The sequence below is a fragment of the Gasterosteus aculeatus genome, chromosome 11, assembly GCF_964276395.1.
Source record: "Gasterosteus aculeatus chromosome 11, fGasAcu3.hap1.1, whole genome shotgun sequence".
Lineage (NCBI taxonomy): Eukaryota > Metazoa > Chordata > Actinopteri > Perciformes > Gasterosteidae > Gasterosteus > Gasterosteus aculeatus.
In genome coordinates, this window is record NC_135699.1 from 12966060 (window position 1) to 12983862 (window position 17803).

Here is a 17803-nt window from a genome sequence, read left to right on the forward strand (position 1 = left end):
ATCAATGGCGCTAGTCTATTATGATAAATCAAAGTACAACAACGCGTTCAACATTTAAAGTCATTTAAAGTGTTATCATAACGTGGTGAAATGTCATTTTGGAAAATGTGCTCTTTGGGGAGAAATGTGAATACACACACTTGTTTTCACGGTAATATAACACAGATAGAGAAATAATGAATACCTGTTCAAGCACTTACAATATTTAGAAATAATGAAACTATAATATATAAATAAAACTGAATTCCAATTTTCCTTTTACAATAAATAATAATATTTTCCACCTGTCTTCATGCAAATATCCACAGTAGATGACAATAGCAAAGTAAAAGGATTACGTTTAGAACTTTACCGATCTGTGACTGAAAACCACGATTGAAGCTGAACCGAGATCTACGTGATCTGTTTGCACTTAGACACACAACCCTAAAAAGTACATCAAACTGGAAAAGACAGTTAGCAGGAGCATAAAGAATACAAAGCACATGAAGCAGTAATTACTCGGGTTACATTTTAATTACATATATGCATTGTGCCCAGTATCCGAAGTGTGTTTTTGTGCGTGTCTGTGTGTGTGTGCATTCTGTCAGGAGTCTTATCTTACACTCATACTAACACACTCCTTGGCTGCAGCACAATAACAGCTCCCCACCACCTGCTGTTGCGTCAGAACAGAGAGGCCGTGTGCGACACAGTTTGATCATACAACTTGTTCGACGCTTCAATCCTTAAATAGAATTTGACTTTACTTTTGTAGTCGTCACCAGTTTGGACTATTCTCAAATTTTCCCTTCTGAAGAAAAGGATGCAACCAGCGCCCGGTTAGCTGAGCTTAGCTTAGCATAAAGACAGGAAAAGATGAAACAGCTCACCTCGCTGTGTCCGAAGATGAGCTGCAACTGACAATCGTTTTCATTGTTGAATAATCCGTTGTCTTCTTGAAAAATCATTGTATAGTTAGTTAGTCATTTGGTCTCTAGAACGTCCAAAAATGGTGAACCATCTTGTTCAGTGTTTCCAAAAGCCCAACGTGAGGTCCTCAAATGTTGTGTTTTGTCATAGAGTCAAAAAAACAGACAATATTTAAAATGAAGGAGCTGGAAACAGTTTACCCCGGTTTTAATTTTTCTGCCTTTGTTGTAGCTTTTTATTTGACCAACATGAAAACAGACATGTTTCACAAAGGGATTGAAAGTAAGGAACTAAGGGGACCAACACCAGGATAATATCAGCTCATTCAGCCACTGTCCCTCTGACCCCAAAATGATAGATAATGTTTAGCCATCAACCTCCAGTAATCACTGGCACCACAGTTAATGATAGTCAGGACTGCAGAGGATCGAGTGCTGAAACGTACCGGAGGGAGTGAAGAGAGGTGTTCACAAATGGAAGGGCTGAAATTAGGCGGCGACACAGAGGGAGAGGGAGGATTAAAAAGAACGAGAAAGGGGAAAGTAAAGAAAATTAACTGTAGATTTAAAAAAGACCTGTGCTAACAATGAAGCATCTTCCTCCTCGCTGTCAGCCCACGGTCCTGCCCAATAGTTCTACTTTCTTTAGGGAGAAATATAAAGAGATTTATTGATGGCCACTCTAACTCGAGGCTTTAGAGACTTAACAAAGATAACAATGAAAGCAGCCTCTTATTCATCAGCAGCAGCAGCCGTCCGTTAGACCGCACACAGGGGCCGGACACAATGGCAGGTAGGAAGAACACGGTAACAGCTGCTGTGTTTACACAATATGTCCGAGCCCTGAATGGGCCACGGGAAACATGAAAGATGGTGCTTAATGTTAATGGACTGTGGCTGGCCATCGGTGTGATCAGAGAGACATTCAGAGGTCCTCTGAGTGGTTATTCTGCCTTGATGCTTTTCATCCAGTGGGGAAATGTATGTGTGCAGTTCAACCCCCCTCTCGTCTTTTTTTTGCCCAAACAGGAATCTCTGGAAATGTATTTATTGATTCTTATGACAACCCCTTTCTTATTCTTCCATTAGCTGTCTAAATATCATCAACCTCCCCTCTCAATTACAATGCCACTTGTTGTATTACATACAAATGAAGTGTGCAATTGATTACAAAATACTGGGAACTCATTGCAGCGTGACTGACTCCCTTTTGTAAGCAGGGGGACAAAGATGGGCCTGATTTGTTTTGGATGAATAGTTTTCTATGAAATTTCTGAACGCAGTATACAGTATGTCCTCAGTATGCCCCTGGTGTTTAGTTTCACCTTGTGACTGCTATTCTTGTCCGTCAATTCTCTTTACACAATATGTGTTTTCCGTGTGTATGATCTTCTTGGCCCCTGTCCAAACCCCTCATACTTAACACAGTCAACACAATCATTCTATTGTCGATCATGTGTTCACTCTCTTTTTTATTTTGTTATGATTATCTTATCTGGCTCCTAAGCTGCTAAATGCTCCACAATCTTCAGCAGCTATACTATATGTTTGTCTGCTGCTTGGTCTCAGCAGATAATTGTATAGATTATGCTTTTTTTTCTTCCTTATTGTTGTTTTGCCTCAAATCATTCACGGCCACTGTGTCTTGTATGTATGTTGTGTGTTTGTGTGTTGTGTGTTTGTGTGTGTGTGTGTGTGTGTGTGTGTGTGTGTGTGTGTGTGTGTGTGTGTGTGTGTGTGTGTGTGTGTGTTTGTCTAAACACAGGATCCTCCCGCTTGGCCTTGTGACTTTGTCACTGCAGCGGAAAAATTATGCCACACTCCAACAGCTGTTCAGTCAGAATTGTACGGCCATCAACATTCCAGCTAGGAATACTCCGCTTCAGCCCTTTGCCTTTTCTCTCATGGCCGGCGGATGGAAAAATGTGGCATTGATAAAAGCAGTTAACTCCTGAGCTTGTTTACACTTACCCATTGGCTTTGCTTTTTTTCCCCTATCCAATTTCTCTGTCCGTCATTCCTTGCTTTTTGTGGCTGGATCGGATAGGAAGTCACAAGTCAGCGTCCCAGGGAGTCCTCATCCCCTTTTTTCCACTTGCTTAACGCAGCTATCATTAGTTTGCTCTGTTTGTGTGTGGGGCAGTGGAGTCCGACATGACCCCTCGGCATTCCAGCACAGTGGCATAAGTCACCATCAAGGCCGTATCGATTTCCCCGCGGCTCGGAAATAGGCCTACGAGCAGTCGGAAATCTCCGTCCTGGACCGGTCTCACTCTTAATGCGTGTCGCTTTCCAAATGTACGGAAAATAGCTGCAGCGTGATGATCCGGCCCGCCGAAGGAGCCAACATGGACATTGTCTTTAGGCCAAGTGGGGCGTTGAATGTTGGGAGAAAGATGTCGGTGTTTATGTGCCATAGTGGGGCCGGGGTGCAGGCTCCCTGGCTGCTGCTGCTTCTAGAGTTACTATTGTTGTACCGCTTGGTCCTGACCCGACACCCTGACTTTTCCACGATGCTGCGCACAGCTCATAATACCCCCTGCTTTCTTTTACAACTGTGTAAGGACCACTCCTGAAATCAGTAATCCTGCTATTTTCCCTTCTTTTTTTATAGCAGCTGTAAATTCAAGAGTCTGTTGCTATAGCAATGTTTCGATGTCAGCATGATCTCCTCCTCTTGCCTTAATTGTCTCACTGTATTTGATAAAACAATTGATCTAACATTGAGCTTCTCTTTCTGTCTTGTCTCCTGTCTGCCTTTCAGTACCGGATTGGCCAGCTGTATATGATCAGTAAACACAGTCATGAACAAAGTGAGCGTGGGGAGGGGGTGGAGGTGGTCCAGAACGAGCCGTACGAGGACCCTGAGCACGGATCAGGCCAGTTCACCGAGAAGCGAATCTACCTCAACAAGTGAGTGTCTTCCTCCTGCCATGCAACATATGTGCAATAGTAATAATGAAATTATTGACAATGTTGAGAAATGTGGTTTTATACTACATCAATCCCACTAAGAGAAACCTGTCTTTTATTGTCTAGCTCCATAGCAACTTTGTATCCCATTTCAAAATATTCTTTAAAAATTGTTTACACTATGCATGTATAAACAAGTATTTTTACTCTTTTACTCTGAAGGGCAGCACGGTGGAGTGGTGGTAAGCACAGTCGCCTCACAGCAAGGAGGTCCGGGGCTCTGAAACCATCTGTGTGGAGTTTTCATCTTCTCCCCGAGGCCGTGTCCCCTTGAATAAGCAAGGGCACGATGTAGTTGGGTGTCCCTTTTCATCTCTCCAAGCTTTTCTTCTCCTATGCCTTGTTAAACTAGAGGAATTGATTATTTTTCTGTTGAAGACATTGTAGAATGTTGTACAAAATATAGATTAAATAAAATGTATATATAAATCAAACCGTACAATAGGTCCTTAAAACGACTTGGCTTTTTTCTAAGTATTTTCCTTTGGGCTACAGAGCAATGGTGCCTTGGCACTATTATACTCAAATTAAAGGGCGGTGCGCACTGATAAGATGGAGCCCACATTGATCAGATCAAATACTGTTGTCACATTCAACTGGGTCACTGATTCCCAAAAGTAACACAATGAGATCGAGATGAAAAGAAAGCGACATGGAGCAAACCGAAGTGAGAGGCAGAGAAGGGAAGGTTTTCTTGGTCATGAGTGACAAGTAAGTGGGCCTTTGGGGAAATGTGAAGTGTCATTGACGAACTCTCTGAGGACGGGAAGATTTAGTGCCGTGTGCGTTTGTATGTGCATGTGTGTGTGTGTGGGCAGAGGTAGATAAGGTCAGTGTAAGTGATGGATAATTTGAGCAGCCACTTTTGGACGCCGTGCCTGCCTCTCTCCACCCACAAACCACCTGTTACCATGCTATAGCTGCAGTCCATGCATGTGTGACAGTGTGTGTGTGTGTGTGTGTGTGTGCGCGTGTGTGGCTGGCAGTTGAGGCACTGTTGGGAGATGTGACAGAGAGCCCGGAGGGAACCGTCCCTTTTGTCCAAGTGGCCCTTAAGGACTCTTTATAATTTCCACATTCAATTACAGCTGCTAGACTCAGAATAAGTAAGGACCAGGTTGATAGCGTGGGAGCAAAAATAATCAATGGCTGGTGTAAAAGACCATTATCTTCAATGTGAAATTGGGAATGGGAATTTTTGCATTGTGTCCAACTATGGTACTATTTTCCATCTTGATTGGCTGAAAATCATCCCACAGCAATGAGGTAATGAGTAATAAGGCAAGCTGCACTAATCTGGATTCACTGTTCAATTGTTAAAATGTGTCACTGTCCCAGAAATCTGTTCTTTTCACATGTGGAATTGTGCATTATTTTCATTATTTTTGCATCGGCAATCTCCCTCCAGAGGTCTGGCTCCGGGTGTTCCTCTTCCTTAGTAGTTGCTCTCGCTTAGATTAGATGCCCAATTGGATGCCGGATACTTGGCTGCAGCCCTGGTGAAACTCCACTACAGGGTGGAGCGTGTAATCAATATAATCAACTTCTTTGTACGCACTCCGTGGCTCCACACAGTTGGAGGCTTATCATTGACTTTTCTGGGTGAGGGAAACTAGGTGGAGCACCCTTGAGAGGGGGCTGAATCCTACTGTGCAGAAAGTTGTTTGAATCATCAATCTTCTAACTTTTCAGTTTACAAATACATCTGCTCTTTCTCTGTGTTTCAGCAAACTGCCAAGCTGGGCCAGAGCCGTGGTCCCAAAAATCTTTTATGTCACAGAGAAGGCTTGGAACTATTACCCCTACACTATCACTGGTAAGGCTTTAAATTACACATCCTTGTTCTGCAATTATCTCAAGCAGGGCAGTCAAGAGGTTGATGAAAAGGCATGTTTAGACAGGCCCCTTTGTGCCATCATTATTACCTAAATAGCACTATACTATGTAACAGATGGTAGCATTGGTTTAAAATAAACTAGGCAACCCACCAATCTTTTTGTAAAGATCTCTGACCTTTGTAATAACATGACTTTCTCCACACAAATAAATCCCCATTTACTGCAGCCCTCTATAATCATGGCAACCTGCTGGACTCCATCATAAGGGATCGTGTGGAGGGCAACGAGGTATACAAGCAATATTCTATAATATTCCCGATCAGCAGAGGGCCGGGAGGGAGGGGAGATGGAAGTCATGAGGGACAGTGGAGGTGATGGAGAGAGGACAGGCGAGTTTATCCAAAAGATAAACAGTCAGTTTGAAGGATTAACATGAACAAGCTTAACAAAATATACCAGTGACCATCGTCTATCGGGTTATGTGAAACTTTCAGTAACTGGAAGAGCTGCAAACCACCACGGGAGCCCTCCTGTGTGTGTGGCATAAACACTATGCTTCTATTTTTTGATGAGACCGACAAAGACACCATCGCTGAGATTGAAGTGCTATTGCTCAGGCTTAATGGACTTTTGTCCGTTTTGAACTAAATTGTTTTTGTTTTTTTCTCATCTCTCTCATACGGTTTCATTCTTCTATTCTCTTCAACCTGTCTGCATCCATCACACACCTCCTATCTCTGCCCATTACACTGATGGCCTCTGCTGGGAATATGGTCAGAGTACACGGTGAGTACTCCTAACGTGTCTGCGTCCGCGTCCGCGCACACACGAAGTAACACGCACTAGAATCCCATTCGATCTAGAAGCTGACACACGGGGTTAAAGGGGACAGTGGTTGCTCGTCCGCTGGATGACAAATGTACGTGAAAATACGGTCTGCAGCAGGAATCGTAACATCGGAATGTCTGTTATCGCCGTCCGTCACACTGTGCACATCTGTGGTGCCTACCGGTTATACTGTAGTCTATCGGGATACAACGTCTTTCAATATGCGCTATAATATATACAATATTTTCTTACTAGCCGGTTGATATTTGAATCCTCAAATCAGCAACCATGGTGGTTTTCAAAAGAGCCTCTAAAGAAAAAGGAGGTCCTGATGTCCTTAGTATTTATAGACTGTGTCGATGGTGTTTTCACGCTGCTTCACGGGAAAGGTTTGTCATCATTAGCCAGATGAGGGTGGTGATGACGCAAAGGATGAGGATATTGATTGGATTGTAAAACAGCTTGTCTTTGTGCCTGTAAGTGTTTGATGAATTGACATGACATTTGTTACAGATATTAGTGATAGTTTGAAATGATCTAGGATATTCTGACTTTTCAACTAGCACCATCTTTCTTTCTTTTGCACAAATTTTGTAACAAATTCCCATTGGCCTTCGTTGTACCTGCTGTTTTGGGCTTATTAGCTAATGTCCGCTTAAGTTCATTTCATTTGCTGAACTGTGTTGGAAAACAGAAACTCATGGCTCATGTCTTACATTCTAAGAGCCACAAAGCCAGTGAGAGTCGAATTGCACTGTGCGAGATAACCAGAGTAACAATGACGACTCCCTCTCGCACTGTGTTTTTTTCCCCACACACACAAACACACACACACACACACACACACACACACACACACACACACACACACACACACACACCTATGCATTTCCCATGAGCTCCCAGCTTCAAGCCCTGTAGAGTGCTGCAGGAAGGACATATTTCTGTAGACCAACGAGAGATAGCATTGCACTTGTTCACTCGACAAAAAGCCACTGTGATTATTTTCCTTTGCATTATTGCAGTGAATAAACTGTGTGGTTAAAGAAAATGCTTATGATACACACACATTTAGTTGAGCTAAATTATCTCCACAAAAGAACACCAACCTTTATGATTTTGGAAGCTTGAATGCCGTTGATAAAGCTAATGTTACAGACTACAGACAGACTCCAGCAGGATTTACAGAGTCGGCATGATGAAGTCCTGACAATTAGATATCGGTTAGATCAGTGTTTTTCAACCTTTTTTTGCGTCAAGGCACACTTAAGACACAGAAAAAAATCTCACGGCACACCAACAACCGAAAATGATATGAAAATCAATCCCAAACATAGTTTCAGCATGAGCATAATATACTCTTAAGAAATCAGGGAAACGCGTGTTCTATTTGTTGTGTTTTATTAAACGTGACATCATCCTAATGCCAAGATGGCACAGGCTTTATGCCCAGGTATCTTAGGCCTAGTTTATGCTTCTGCGTTGTCCCTTGCGTCGCTTGTCACACCTCCTTGCGTGTGTCGAGCCATTTTTCTGCGACGCAGGCCTCCCGCAGCGCACCAGGCTGCGATTGGTCCGATACCGCCATTATTAAAACGAAGAATGTTTACGAGAGAAACGGATCAGATTTAAGAACTTTTGTCGGAAGAAATGCGTAAATACGAGCGCTTCTACAAGCCGTCATTGGCGGGTTGTAGAAGCGGGTTGGATTCACGGAGGGAGATCGCCGCAAACGCCGTCTTCAACAAAACACGTTACTCCGCCTGTTGTTCTGGCGGTGAACTGCTCTGCAACACACGCAGAACCATGAATTGAAACGAGTGCGTCGACGCAACGACGCATACGCAGGCGCAGAAGCATGCGCCGGCCTTAAATCTCACTTTTTTAAATTGTCGCCTCAGCAAATTTGCCTATTAATTACGCTGCGTACCGCCACCCACAGGCAGAGGGGAGTATTGAGCCTTCATACCACCAACGACATACGACATACACACACGAACACAAGTTAGCTCTTTTTTTTTCACCAATGAAGTGACAGTATGTAAAAAATGATTTTTTTTTCACGGCACACCTGACAGCCTCTGGTGTGCCGCGGCACACTGGTTGAAAAACACTGGGTTAGATATCGATCATACAATATAATAGATAAATAGCAAATGTACAAACCGTCAATATCACTTAAGCTGGTGTTAATCACGTATCCTATTTTAGGCACGTAACCAAGACGAGGACACCAGAGGTGTGAACTCCTCTGCAGATATCGGGACTCAATCCTGCAGCAGCTCATCGTTTCCTCATCCCTCTGGCTGTCTTTGTCCTGCTGTGGAACACACAGACACACATTCACATGCACACACGCCAGCATGCACATCAACAGTTTATGCAACCAGTATTCTTTGGTGCTATAATACTAGAACGTGTTACATTTTGATCTAATCAAACTGCTGATGAATGCCAGTCAATATTACCAAAGATATTAAAGAGAAGTGTGGGCGCATAAGGAAGTAATTACTCCGTCTCAGGTTGTGTGCGTGTGGTGTTGAAGAAAGAGAAGTGCGGTAAATCTACACAGTGGTAATCGTTATTGCTCATCTGGTTGAACACAATCGAGACGCACGATTAGCCTCACGTGTCACTCCGGTGCAATCCTATGCAATGTGATTATCTCTTCGTATCAATCGCTCACTCTCCTTTCGTGTCTCTCCCGCCCAGTGCTCCTTCCTGCCCAAGTTTTCCATCCACATAGAGACCAAGTACGAGGACAACAAAGGGAGCAATAATGATGTGAGTAGAGCTCAGCGTGTCGCATGGCTGGGAATGTATCTTGTGAAAAAAACTAACAAAAGGGATCTCATTGTGGCTTTTCCACACAATCCCCAGTCCTTCAGTTTTCGGTTCATTTTCATTTAAATACGTTTTGCACACATCCCATAAAAGGTTTTTACCCCGTATGGTCAAGCATTTGCTAACATTTTTTTCAGTATGTGACTTGGCTGCAGGTCAGTCAGAACAGCAATAGTAAGACTTCATTAGCAATAAACTACCTGCTGCGGTTCTGTAGCTACATGACAATCAACCGCCAAGTGGAAAATTCCATCACAGCACCATTTAATCATTTCACTTCATTCTAATGAACGACTAATTATATTCTAATGATCGACATTTTTTGAAACCTCATATTGGCAGCATGTAGGTACAGCATAGTTGATACCACATAGCTTGTTCTCCACCGCTCCCTCAGTACCACTTAACACATTGGTGGCAGGGGGGTCGCAAGGTTATGCAATACTACCTCCATGGATCCATTCTGTGGCTGAAAAGGAAAGGCCGCGGCTCCACCTAGTGGTGGCTCGGGGGAACCCAGTATGCTTTCACAGACGCTCATAACTTCACATTGGAAATTGATTGTAACAAGCCGAGGTGTTTTTTGGGATGTGAGTGTTTCTTCCTTCTGCTGTCGAGTTGACACCTCCTGTCCCATTTGTGCAGTATGTGTTTTTCTCCTTTCATTCGTCTCCTTCGTCCGTTTTAATACTCTCTTCGACCCTCTCACTGTCGTTTTCCCATTCCCGCTACATCTGCATGACTGTGTGTGAAAAGTGGGATCAAGTAACGGAGCAGATAACAGGATGTCATTGCTTTGCTGTTCCTGTGTTCCTGTGTGAGACACAGGAAGAAATCACGGAGTGAGTCACAAACATCCTTTTCATTTACTTTATTAAAGCCAGATGGAAGGAAACCTGTGCTCTGCATTTTTAAGACCCAACACGACATCATGTCATCGTCCATCTGCCACATACGCCTTTGAACATCTGCTTTTCTGTTTAATATTTAATGTCCTTTTCCCCTTTCCGAAAGTAAGTGTGTGAAGCTGCGCCATTTCAACCGTGCAAAGCGACAGTGGACACATCAGAACCAGCGTAGACGCCTACTGATTTCATCCTGATTACATCCTGCACGCGCAATGAACTGTTCCCTGTTTCTTAGATCTTTTGCAGCGAGCCCAAAGACGAGGAAACAGAGGTGTGTTTCGTGGACATCGTCTATGATGAGATCCCCGAGCGCCACTACAAGGAGTCAGAGGTGAGGGCAGTCAAGTCATCCACCTCCTGATACAAATATATATTTACATAAATATGTTTGTATGAGCGAGAAGAGCGCTGGACGAATGAATACACAAAGGAGGAAGCACAAAAAGTAGAGCAAACAAGTCCACAAATAAAAAATGAGAAGAAGGGACGAGGTGTGAGCAGAGAGCTAGAATAGTGTTATCCCTCCTGCAGCGCAAGCTAATTTCTGACCACCAGCTGGCCATCTGCCTCCTAAGTGATTGAAATACATGTTTATGTGAGGGGATGTGGGGTGGGGGGGGTAATGGACATTAGCTGTGTTGATTTGACATTTGTGTGTGTGTGTTTGCCCGTCTGTCAGGGTGTGATGGTCATAAAAAGCTGAGCTATTAATAATCACAGGGGGCTATGATGTCACTGCTGTGGTGTTTTATTATTGACACCTCCACTTACACACACACAGATATATACAAAACTCCCACCAGGCTTTATGGTGCTCTTGTCCTCTCACAGCTAAAAATAGCACAACGTTTCCGTCCAGGGTTAAAAGGGGATGTCACGTGGCCAATGTAAATATCTTGTTTTTTCAGAGACAACTCAACAATGCACAAGAACCACAACGGCCTTTTTTTCCCCTCTTTCTTTGCACTAAGCTACGCTATCATGCTGCTAGCTGTGGCTTTGTATATATGTATGTATAGACAAGTGTTTTATCCAGCAGGGCTTGTGTATCACCCCCGCACACTGTCACAGTCACACAAATGATCAGTACAGCACAGTTAGTCTACCTGATTAATGCAGGTTGGGTTTGTGATTAGGGACACGTAATGAATTCACGCTGCTGTCCTTTAGGCGTGGAGGAGGAAATGTGTGTATGAGAGGTACGTGATGGATAGGAAGATTTTTAAAGGATACAGTTTGACAAACAATTAACCTTACCGTTTCACTAAACTGGTGTCTCGTGGCCTTGCAGGACCTGCATTATTTTAAGTCAAAGAAGACTAACCGAGGCCTCCTGCAGGAGGGATGGATCAACAGCCAAGAGCCCATCATGTGCTCCTACAAACTGGTCACTGTCAAGTTTGAAGTCTGGGGCCTGCAAACACGCGTGGAGCAGTTTGTGCACAAGGTCGGGACAGAAAATATATCTCAGAAATTTCAGTCAAACAATTCACACCTTGTAGATCAGGGTCAGTACTTGTGGTGTTTCTTTTTCGCGCTCTGAAAACACGACCCCAGATCGTTTTTAACTTTTACCACATCTGCCGCATCCTACAGATTACCTCGCGCCAACTTCCCTCTGCCTCGGCTGCAGCATATAAACTACATTTCTCTCATTTCCCAAAATAATTTCCCCCCGGCCCTCCACAGCATCGGCCCACCGGGTGAGCCGTCGCCCAGAGGCACACGCACACACCGCCAGGGCCGTTACTCGCACGGTAACACCGCCAACGACTCGTATAAAGCGCAAAGGGGTGAAGGGCAACATTTAGAACACAAAATTGTTTTGAAACACTTAACGTCCTCCAGAGTTAACGCGCAGTGATTCACCTCCTCCCCCCACGAACTGCCTCCGCCCCTCTTTATCATTCTCACTCTCTGATCTTACGCCTCTTTTTGGCTTCCTCTTCCTCCCTCTCTGTGTGCTTCTGCTCAGGTGATTCGAGACGTCCTGCTGTTGGGACACAGGCAGGCCTTTGCCTGGGTGGATGAGTGGATTGGTGAGTTTGTTGGAGAACGTGGGACGCTGATTCATCTCAAGATTAAATCTGAAACTGTCAGTGGAATAAAGTTTACAGTTTCACCCCAATCTGTAGTCAAGCTGAAATGATCCCTGTCGGCATTTTTTTCTTGTGGTCATCAGAAAGTTATTTCCTTGTGTCTCATAGATCACTTTTATTTATACATTATTTATACACACTGCACACTAAAGCATTCTATTTTCTTTGGCTTTAAACTTGATTAAATATAACAATCTCTGTAGAGGGGTCGAGAACTCTATGACTTGTTCTGTTGATTAGCATTTAATCCGTCAAAGACATAAAATGTATTCATTCAAATTCATACTAGTTTATGTCAGAGAACCTGTCCCATGAATCCCCGGTCAGCTCACGTCTTTTTAGAATTACATTTCATGTCACTAAATCAGGTTGTTTTTTCTAATGTTAGATTGTTTGTATTTCACGAGAGCGAAGCAGCTTTCCAATTAGTGCGGCTGTTTAATTCAATTTGAGCTTTTCATTTTCACTGAAAGCTCCAAGTCTCTCTCATTGCACTTCATCTCCACGATTCATCTCACGCCTCTCGTGAGCCGTTACTGTTTAATTTGTAATTTAATAAGTCACTGCCCCCCCCCGTTACAATCCTGTCCCTCTATTGAAGTGAGTATTCCGTTCCCACAGACATGACCATGGAGGAAGTCCGAGAGTACGAGCGCGCCACGCAGGAAGCCACCAACCTGAAGATCGGCAGCTTCCCCCCCGCCATCTCCATCTCAGAGACCCCGCTTCCCTCCAGCGCCCGCAGCGGCCCCAGCAGCGCCCCGACCACCCCCCTCTCCACAGAAGCCCCCGAGTTCCTGTCGGTGCCGAAGGAGCGCCCCAGGAAGAAGTCCGCCCCGGAGACCTTGACCCTGCCGGATCCGGGCCGGAGGGACTCGCTCTTCAAGCTGCCCAGCTTCTTTTCCTGGAACTCCAGCCCGCAGCCGGAATGAGGGCCGGGCCGCGCCACTGGTGAAGCCCCCCCCCCGTTCGCCCTGTGGACCAGCGGAGGACGCCTGAGCAGCACGTCCCACAACAAGCCCCTCAGCCAGCTGAAGTGAAGCCGAGACTTTGCACCGCCCTGGCGATCCAAGCCCCCTCAGCCGACTCGCCGACTGTTACAGCCAAAGCCTACAGCCTCCGACAGGCAGCCTGATGTCCATAGCAAAACGTCCCGCCAGGTGTAAAGGTACAGCGCGTCCAATTGAGTCCAACAAAAGCAGCTGGAGACACAGCGCCAACCGTCAGACGCTATCGTCAGATTGAGTGTAGTGTACATTCCTGAAACCGTTTTTATCCCACAGATTGTCACCCCCCTTGCTTGCGTTGGCGAGGTGTGTTGAGGTTCAGTCACCGCACATCTTCTTTACATGTACAGAGTTTGTTTTTTTCTGCCTCAGGCGTCGGAGTGTCTGGCTTTGTTAAATGGACCTTGTGGTTTGGCGTTTCTATTTATGTGGTTAGGACTTTACGACCACTGTATCCGTTAAGTGTTTTTACTGTCAGGTGTAAGGTGATTGCGTATTCTTGTATATATATTGTATGATCTATATCTAATCGTTAGTAATTCAAACAGAATATCATATTTCCAGGGAGATGCTGCTATTAGATTGTAATTTAAAGAACAGGACTCTCTTATCGTCTTCAAGTGTTTATTATAGTGCGTCACTACAATGCCTGTAAATGGAGAAGTAATTGCATGATTCTGCAGAGACTGAATAATAAATGTTCTTTGTCCTCTTTACTAGCTCGGCCTCACACTTGATGTTGTGTTAACAAGTTTTCACAGACTGATCATTTGGTTCTGCATGTTGTTTTGCTGCTTAATTCCTTTAAATTGTATTCATTTTTTGTCATACTGTTGATGGGTTTTGTATTCAGTAAATTTAATTAAAATTCAATACTGATATCTATAATTGTGTGAGAGGTTTTTGATGGCCGTGCAAAAAGGCAATAGAAGATTTAAACAAAAAAAACACTCACGAGTGGGCAGAATGCGGATCTCGACTTTATGTTTCAATGTTGGTACAAATAGTTTTTGTTGAAAGTAAAATTGGAATTTGAACTTTTATTCTATGTTGTACTGGATTTAATTCAACCAGAAGATGGAGACAAAATAGTTAAAGTCTACACAGACACAAGGAAACGTTCATCCTATAGGGAGCCTGTTTGAAAAGTGCAACTATGAATCCTTCCAGTACTTTATAGTTGCTGCACAGGTAAATACTTTCAAAGAAACACTGCTGTCAGGGTTTTCTGAGCATTCGTGAATCCTCACCACACAGACAACTTTTATTACAAAATACTTTTATTCAAAAAAGAATTACCCGAAGGTGTTGTATAGACATGTAGGAAGAGACACTTTGAGCAGACAAGCTGTAAACTTAGTGGGGAGTGTATTTCGCCCCCATAGTACAAAATACAATAAATATTAAAACATGAGGCGAAACACATTTGACCACACAACCAAAGTACATTTTTTCTGAATATTCGTTCAACTTCCAGTTGAATGACTAAATGTCAAGAAATTGTGAGACGACATTGCAAAGTTAAGATTAAATTGAAGCTTAAAATGTGAGCCGTTCAGTGAGACAGTGACCTGTTTAGATAGTTATCGTTGAAAAACATCTATACCTTTTAGAAACCCCTTTCATATTAAATAAATACAAAAGCACACGTCATGACAAGCAAAGTGGGACAAAAACAAATACAATGAGGTCATGTTCTTACATGTAAACGCAACAAAAACCGACTGACATCAATCCAGCTAACTAAACGGGTTAAGTGCAAGTAAGGAAGCCTTGCAGACCGATGTGCGTGATTGTGCCTTTGTTACCTTTCTCCTTCCCCTTCACTTTCTCTCCTCGAGGCCATTTCTCCTCCGCCTCTCCTTGAGGTTGCGCATGGCGTCGAGGAACACCTCGTACCAAAAAAAGGTGAAGCCCGTTGACAGCGCCGCCTTGACCAGGCTGGGCGAGAGGCCTTTGAAGAAGCCTCGCACGCCCTCCTCTTTGGCTATACGGACCATGCAGTCCACCAGGCCTCGATAGGTCCGCACCTGCGCGTGAGAAAACCCGACACGCTGCTTACACATCAGACGCGGGTGTGCTGCGTGTCAGACACGTCATCGGCGGGCTCACCTGTCCGAACTGAACCCTGGCTGCCTCGAAGCCCCCCACCTGGAGTCTCTTCTTGCAGAGGTCAAAGGGGTAAGTGATGGTTTTGCTGATCATTCCAGCCCCACTGCCACAGACCAGGCTTCTCAGGTGCCCTTGAAGGTGGGACGTGCAAAAAGATACAACGTCGAGCCGCGAGTATTTCATATGCTTTGTATGTGCTGTGGTGAACGCCACAAACCCCACAGACCTCCGACGTTTCCAGCTTCTTTGGACGGCAGAGCAAACAGTTTCCTGAAGACATTGTAGAAGAAGAACTGCATCCCAGCGTAAGGGAACACCGCCACCAGCGTTGGACACAGGCCGCGGTAAAACGTCAGCGGTCCCTCCGAGCGGCACATGGTGGACACGGCGTGACGCAGGTTCCTGTACACCTGAGAGGAAAGAAGGAAGCCTTACAAAGGGTCTCTGGCTTACAAAGTTAAATACCTTCCTGGAAGAAATGCTAACTTTATTATTTTTATTTTAGTATTTCCAGTAATAACAATAGTTCCTTATGAATTCAATTAATGGGAATTTGCAACAGAAAATAGAACGGAACGAATAAATTACAAAATGATTGATTTATTAAGTTCAATATTTGCTCAAATCCAAACTAGCCAAGCTAGTAGAAAAAAGACAAAAAGACTTTTGTCAATTCAATTTAAGATGCATTTAACTGCAGTAGAAGTAAAAGAATACATTCACAGTTGTTCAGTAAGAACATGGCCTGTCTGATGAGATCAACTCGTCCGATCCATTTCAAACAAACAAGCGGAAAAAAACATGAGGAACGTGAGGAATTCCTGGACTCCACCTTAGTTTCTCCCTGAGCTGCAAAGCGTGTCCGCAGGGTGTCCAGAGGCTGGCAGACCACGGTGGCCGAGCACGCAGCCAGGCCGCCGCACACAAAGTGAACTCCTGCCGTCTGGCTGTTGTACAGCGTGGACGTGTGAACCGCCTCCGTCAGGAACTCAAAAGTGGCAAACTGCAAATCACGTGCACGCCGTCATTTCAAAAGACGTAAATACAGCTTGTGTTACGGGGTTGGTTTTGAAAGTGCCACGAGGGGGTTCTACCTGGACAGCGCCAAAGCAGATGGAGAGTAGCTGTGCAGGGACGTGACCCTTCCAGAAAGCAGAGAGTCCCTCCTCTGAGTAAATGCACCGGGACGCCTGCAGTAATCCGCGATATTTCCCCTCGGGCCTCAGAGAAGACACGCGCTCAATCTGCAGCTGTGGGGCAAAGAATCAGGGATAAACGTGCAGGAAGAAAAACCGCCACAAGGACGACGCTGAGAGGGGAAACCAACAACTGATCATTTGTCTACTTTTAATATACGTTATTACTTTGCGTGTCTCAAAAATACACTTTAATATATTCGTTCCCGCGTAGGTGAATCCAGCGCACAAAGCATCGTTACCTGAAATCGGATTTTAAGCACATCGAGGGGGCTGATGAGCGCCCGGGTGACCATTCCAGCAGCTGACCCGGCCAGGGCGGCCTCCTCTGGTGACAGCGCTGTCCCCTGAGCCCTGGGGTCATAGCCCACCATGTCGCTGCAGGAACAGACTCTGCAGAAAGACTGCAGAAAGGAATGGTGAAGTACAGTATTTGTGTTTTTAAATTGGTTACAATGGGGTTAGATTCAGAAGTTACTTGACATAAGCCTGAAATAGTTTGTTATCAATCAATCAAACTTTGTTGATTTAGGTCCAGATGGTTAATTAAAAATATACACACAATAAAAGTATAAAAGTACGGATTTACAGGTAAAAGTACTGCACTTTTTAAAATTTGACTAATATATAAGTCTTTAAGATTGATGACAATGCAGAATGCCCCCACCCAGACGTTGTAAATCATACATATTGATATTAGCAGCCCGTAATGGGGACCATATCAAAGACACAACATGTGTAGAGGACATGCATTGAGACCTTGGGGCTAGCTAAGCTAAGCTAACAACAACAGAGAGGTTATTGTCTTTAAGTGACACAAGAGAACCGAAAGTTACCTTTTAGTTAAAGTCCTTCCCAAATTAAACTAAAGCCAAAGTACTGAACGCAACGCGTCCAATTCAACAATAATATGACAAGAAAAGGGTTTCTACTCATTGGTAATGTATTGCAATCTAAAAGCATTACATCCGGGTAAGACGGACCGTGCTCCGCCTTTCAAAGCACACATGTTGCGACAAGATGAACCTGCCTCACTTCATCAACCCGGAAATAAAGCGATTTTTGGTAAACCCCCTATTAATTCCTA

General features: G+C 44.3%; 2 protein-coding genes across 4 annotated transcripts in view; one reads left to right on the forward strand and one right to left on the reverse strand.

Annotated features, from left to right (window-relative positions):
• The window catches only part of pitpnc1a (phosphatidylinositol transfer protein cytoplasmic 1a), a 31655-nt gene extending 17359 nt beyond the window's left edge, over positions 1-14296 (forward strand). Inside the window, exons 1-9 of one of the 2 annotated variants that reach the window (XM_078083867.1) lie at positions 3347-3470; positions 3676-3824; positions 5612-5700; positions 6501-6508; positions 9263-9334; positions 10538-10633; positions 11594-11749; positions 12278-12341; positions 13023-14296. In XM_078083867.1, coding sequence (XP_077939993.1) covers positions 3697-3824; positions 5612-5700; positions 6501-6508; positions 9263-9334; positions 10538-10633; positions 11594-11749; positions 12278-12341; positions 13023-13333 — 924 coding nt within the window. In that variant the 5' untranslated portion in view covers positions 3347-3470; positions 3676-3696 and the 3' untranslated portion in view covers positions 13334-14296. Of the gene's footprint in view, positions 1-3346; positions 3471-3675; positions 3825-5611; positions 5701-6500; positions 6509-9262; positions 9335-10537; positions 10634-11593; positions 11750-12277; positions 12342-13022 lie in introns of those variants that run through there. The other variant, XM_040191226.2, reaches the window with a different exon arrangement.
• A 374-nt stretch (positions 14297-14670) lies between these two features.
• On the reverse strand, positions 14671-17781 carry slc25a19 (solute carrier family 25 member 19). Of its 2 annotated transcripts, none has more exons than XM_040191228.2 (7): positions 17553-17781; positions 16959-17120; positions 16615-16770; positions 16353-16523; positions 15747-15930; positions 15521-15651; positions 14671-15438 (listed from the first exon to the last, which is right to left on the reverse strand). In XM_040191228.2, the coding sequence occupies exons 2-7, from the start codon at positions 17088-17090 to the stop codon at positions 15232-15234; spliced, it is 981 nt and encodes a 326-aa protein (XP_040047162.2). In that variant the 5' UTR covers positions 17091-17120; positions 17553-17781; the 3' UTR covers positions 14671-15231. The 2 variants fall into 2 exon arrangements, with proteins under 2 accessions (XP_040047162.2, XP_077939994.1); XM_078083868.1 differs by having other exon boundaries at positions 16959-17109; positions 17553-17689.
• Between the last annotated feature and the right edge of the window lie 22 nt (positions 17782-17803).

Bases quoted from the DNA above. Each gene is read 5' to 3' on its own strand.
- slc25a19 (XM_040191228.2), bottom strand. From the start codon at position 17,090: ATGGTGGGCTATGACCCCAGGGCTCAGGGGACAGCGCTGTCACCAGAG. The intron at 16,771-16,958 runs GTAACGATGCTT...TTTGCCCCACAG, and splicing joins TGCTTAAAATCCGATTTCAG to CTGCAGATTGAGCGCGTGTC. The intron at 15,652-15,746 runs GTCTGTGGGGTT...CCCACCTTCAAG, and splicing joins AGAAGCTGGAAACGTCGGAG to GGCACCTGAGAAGCCTGGTC.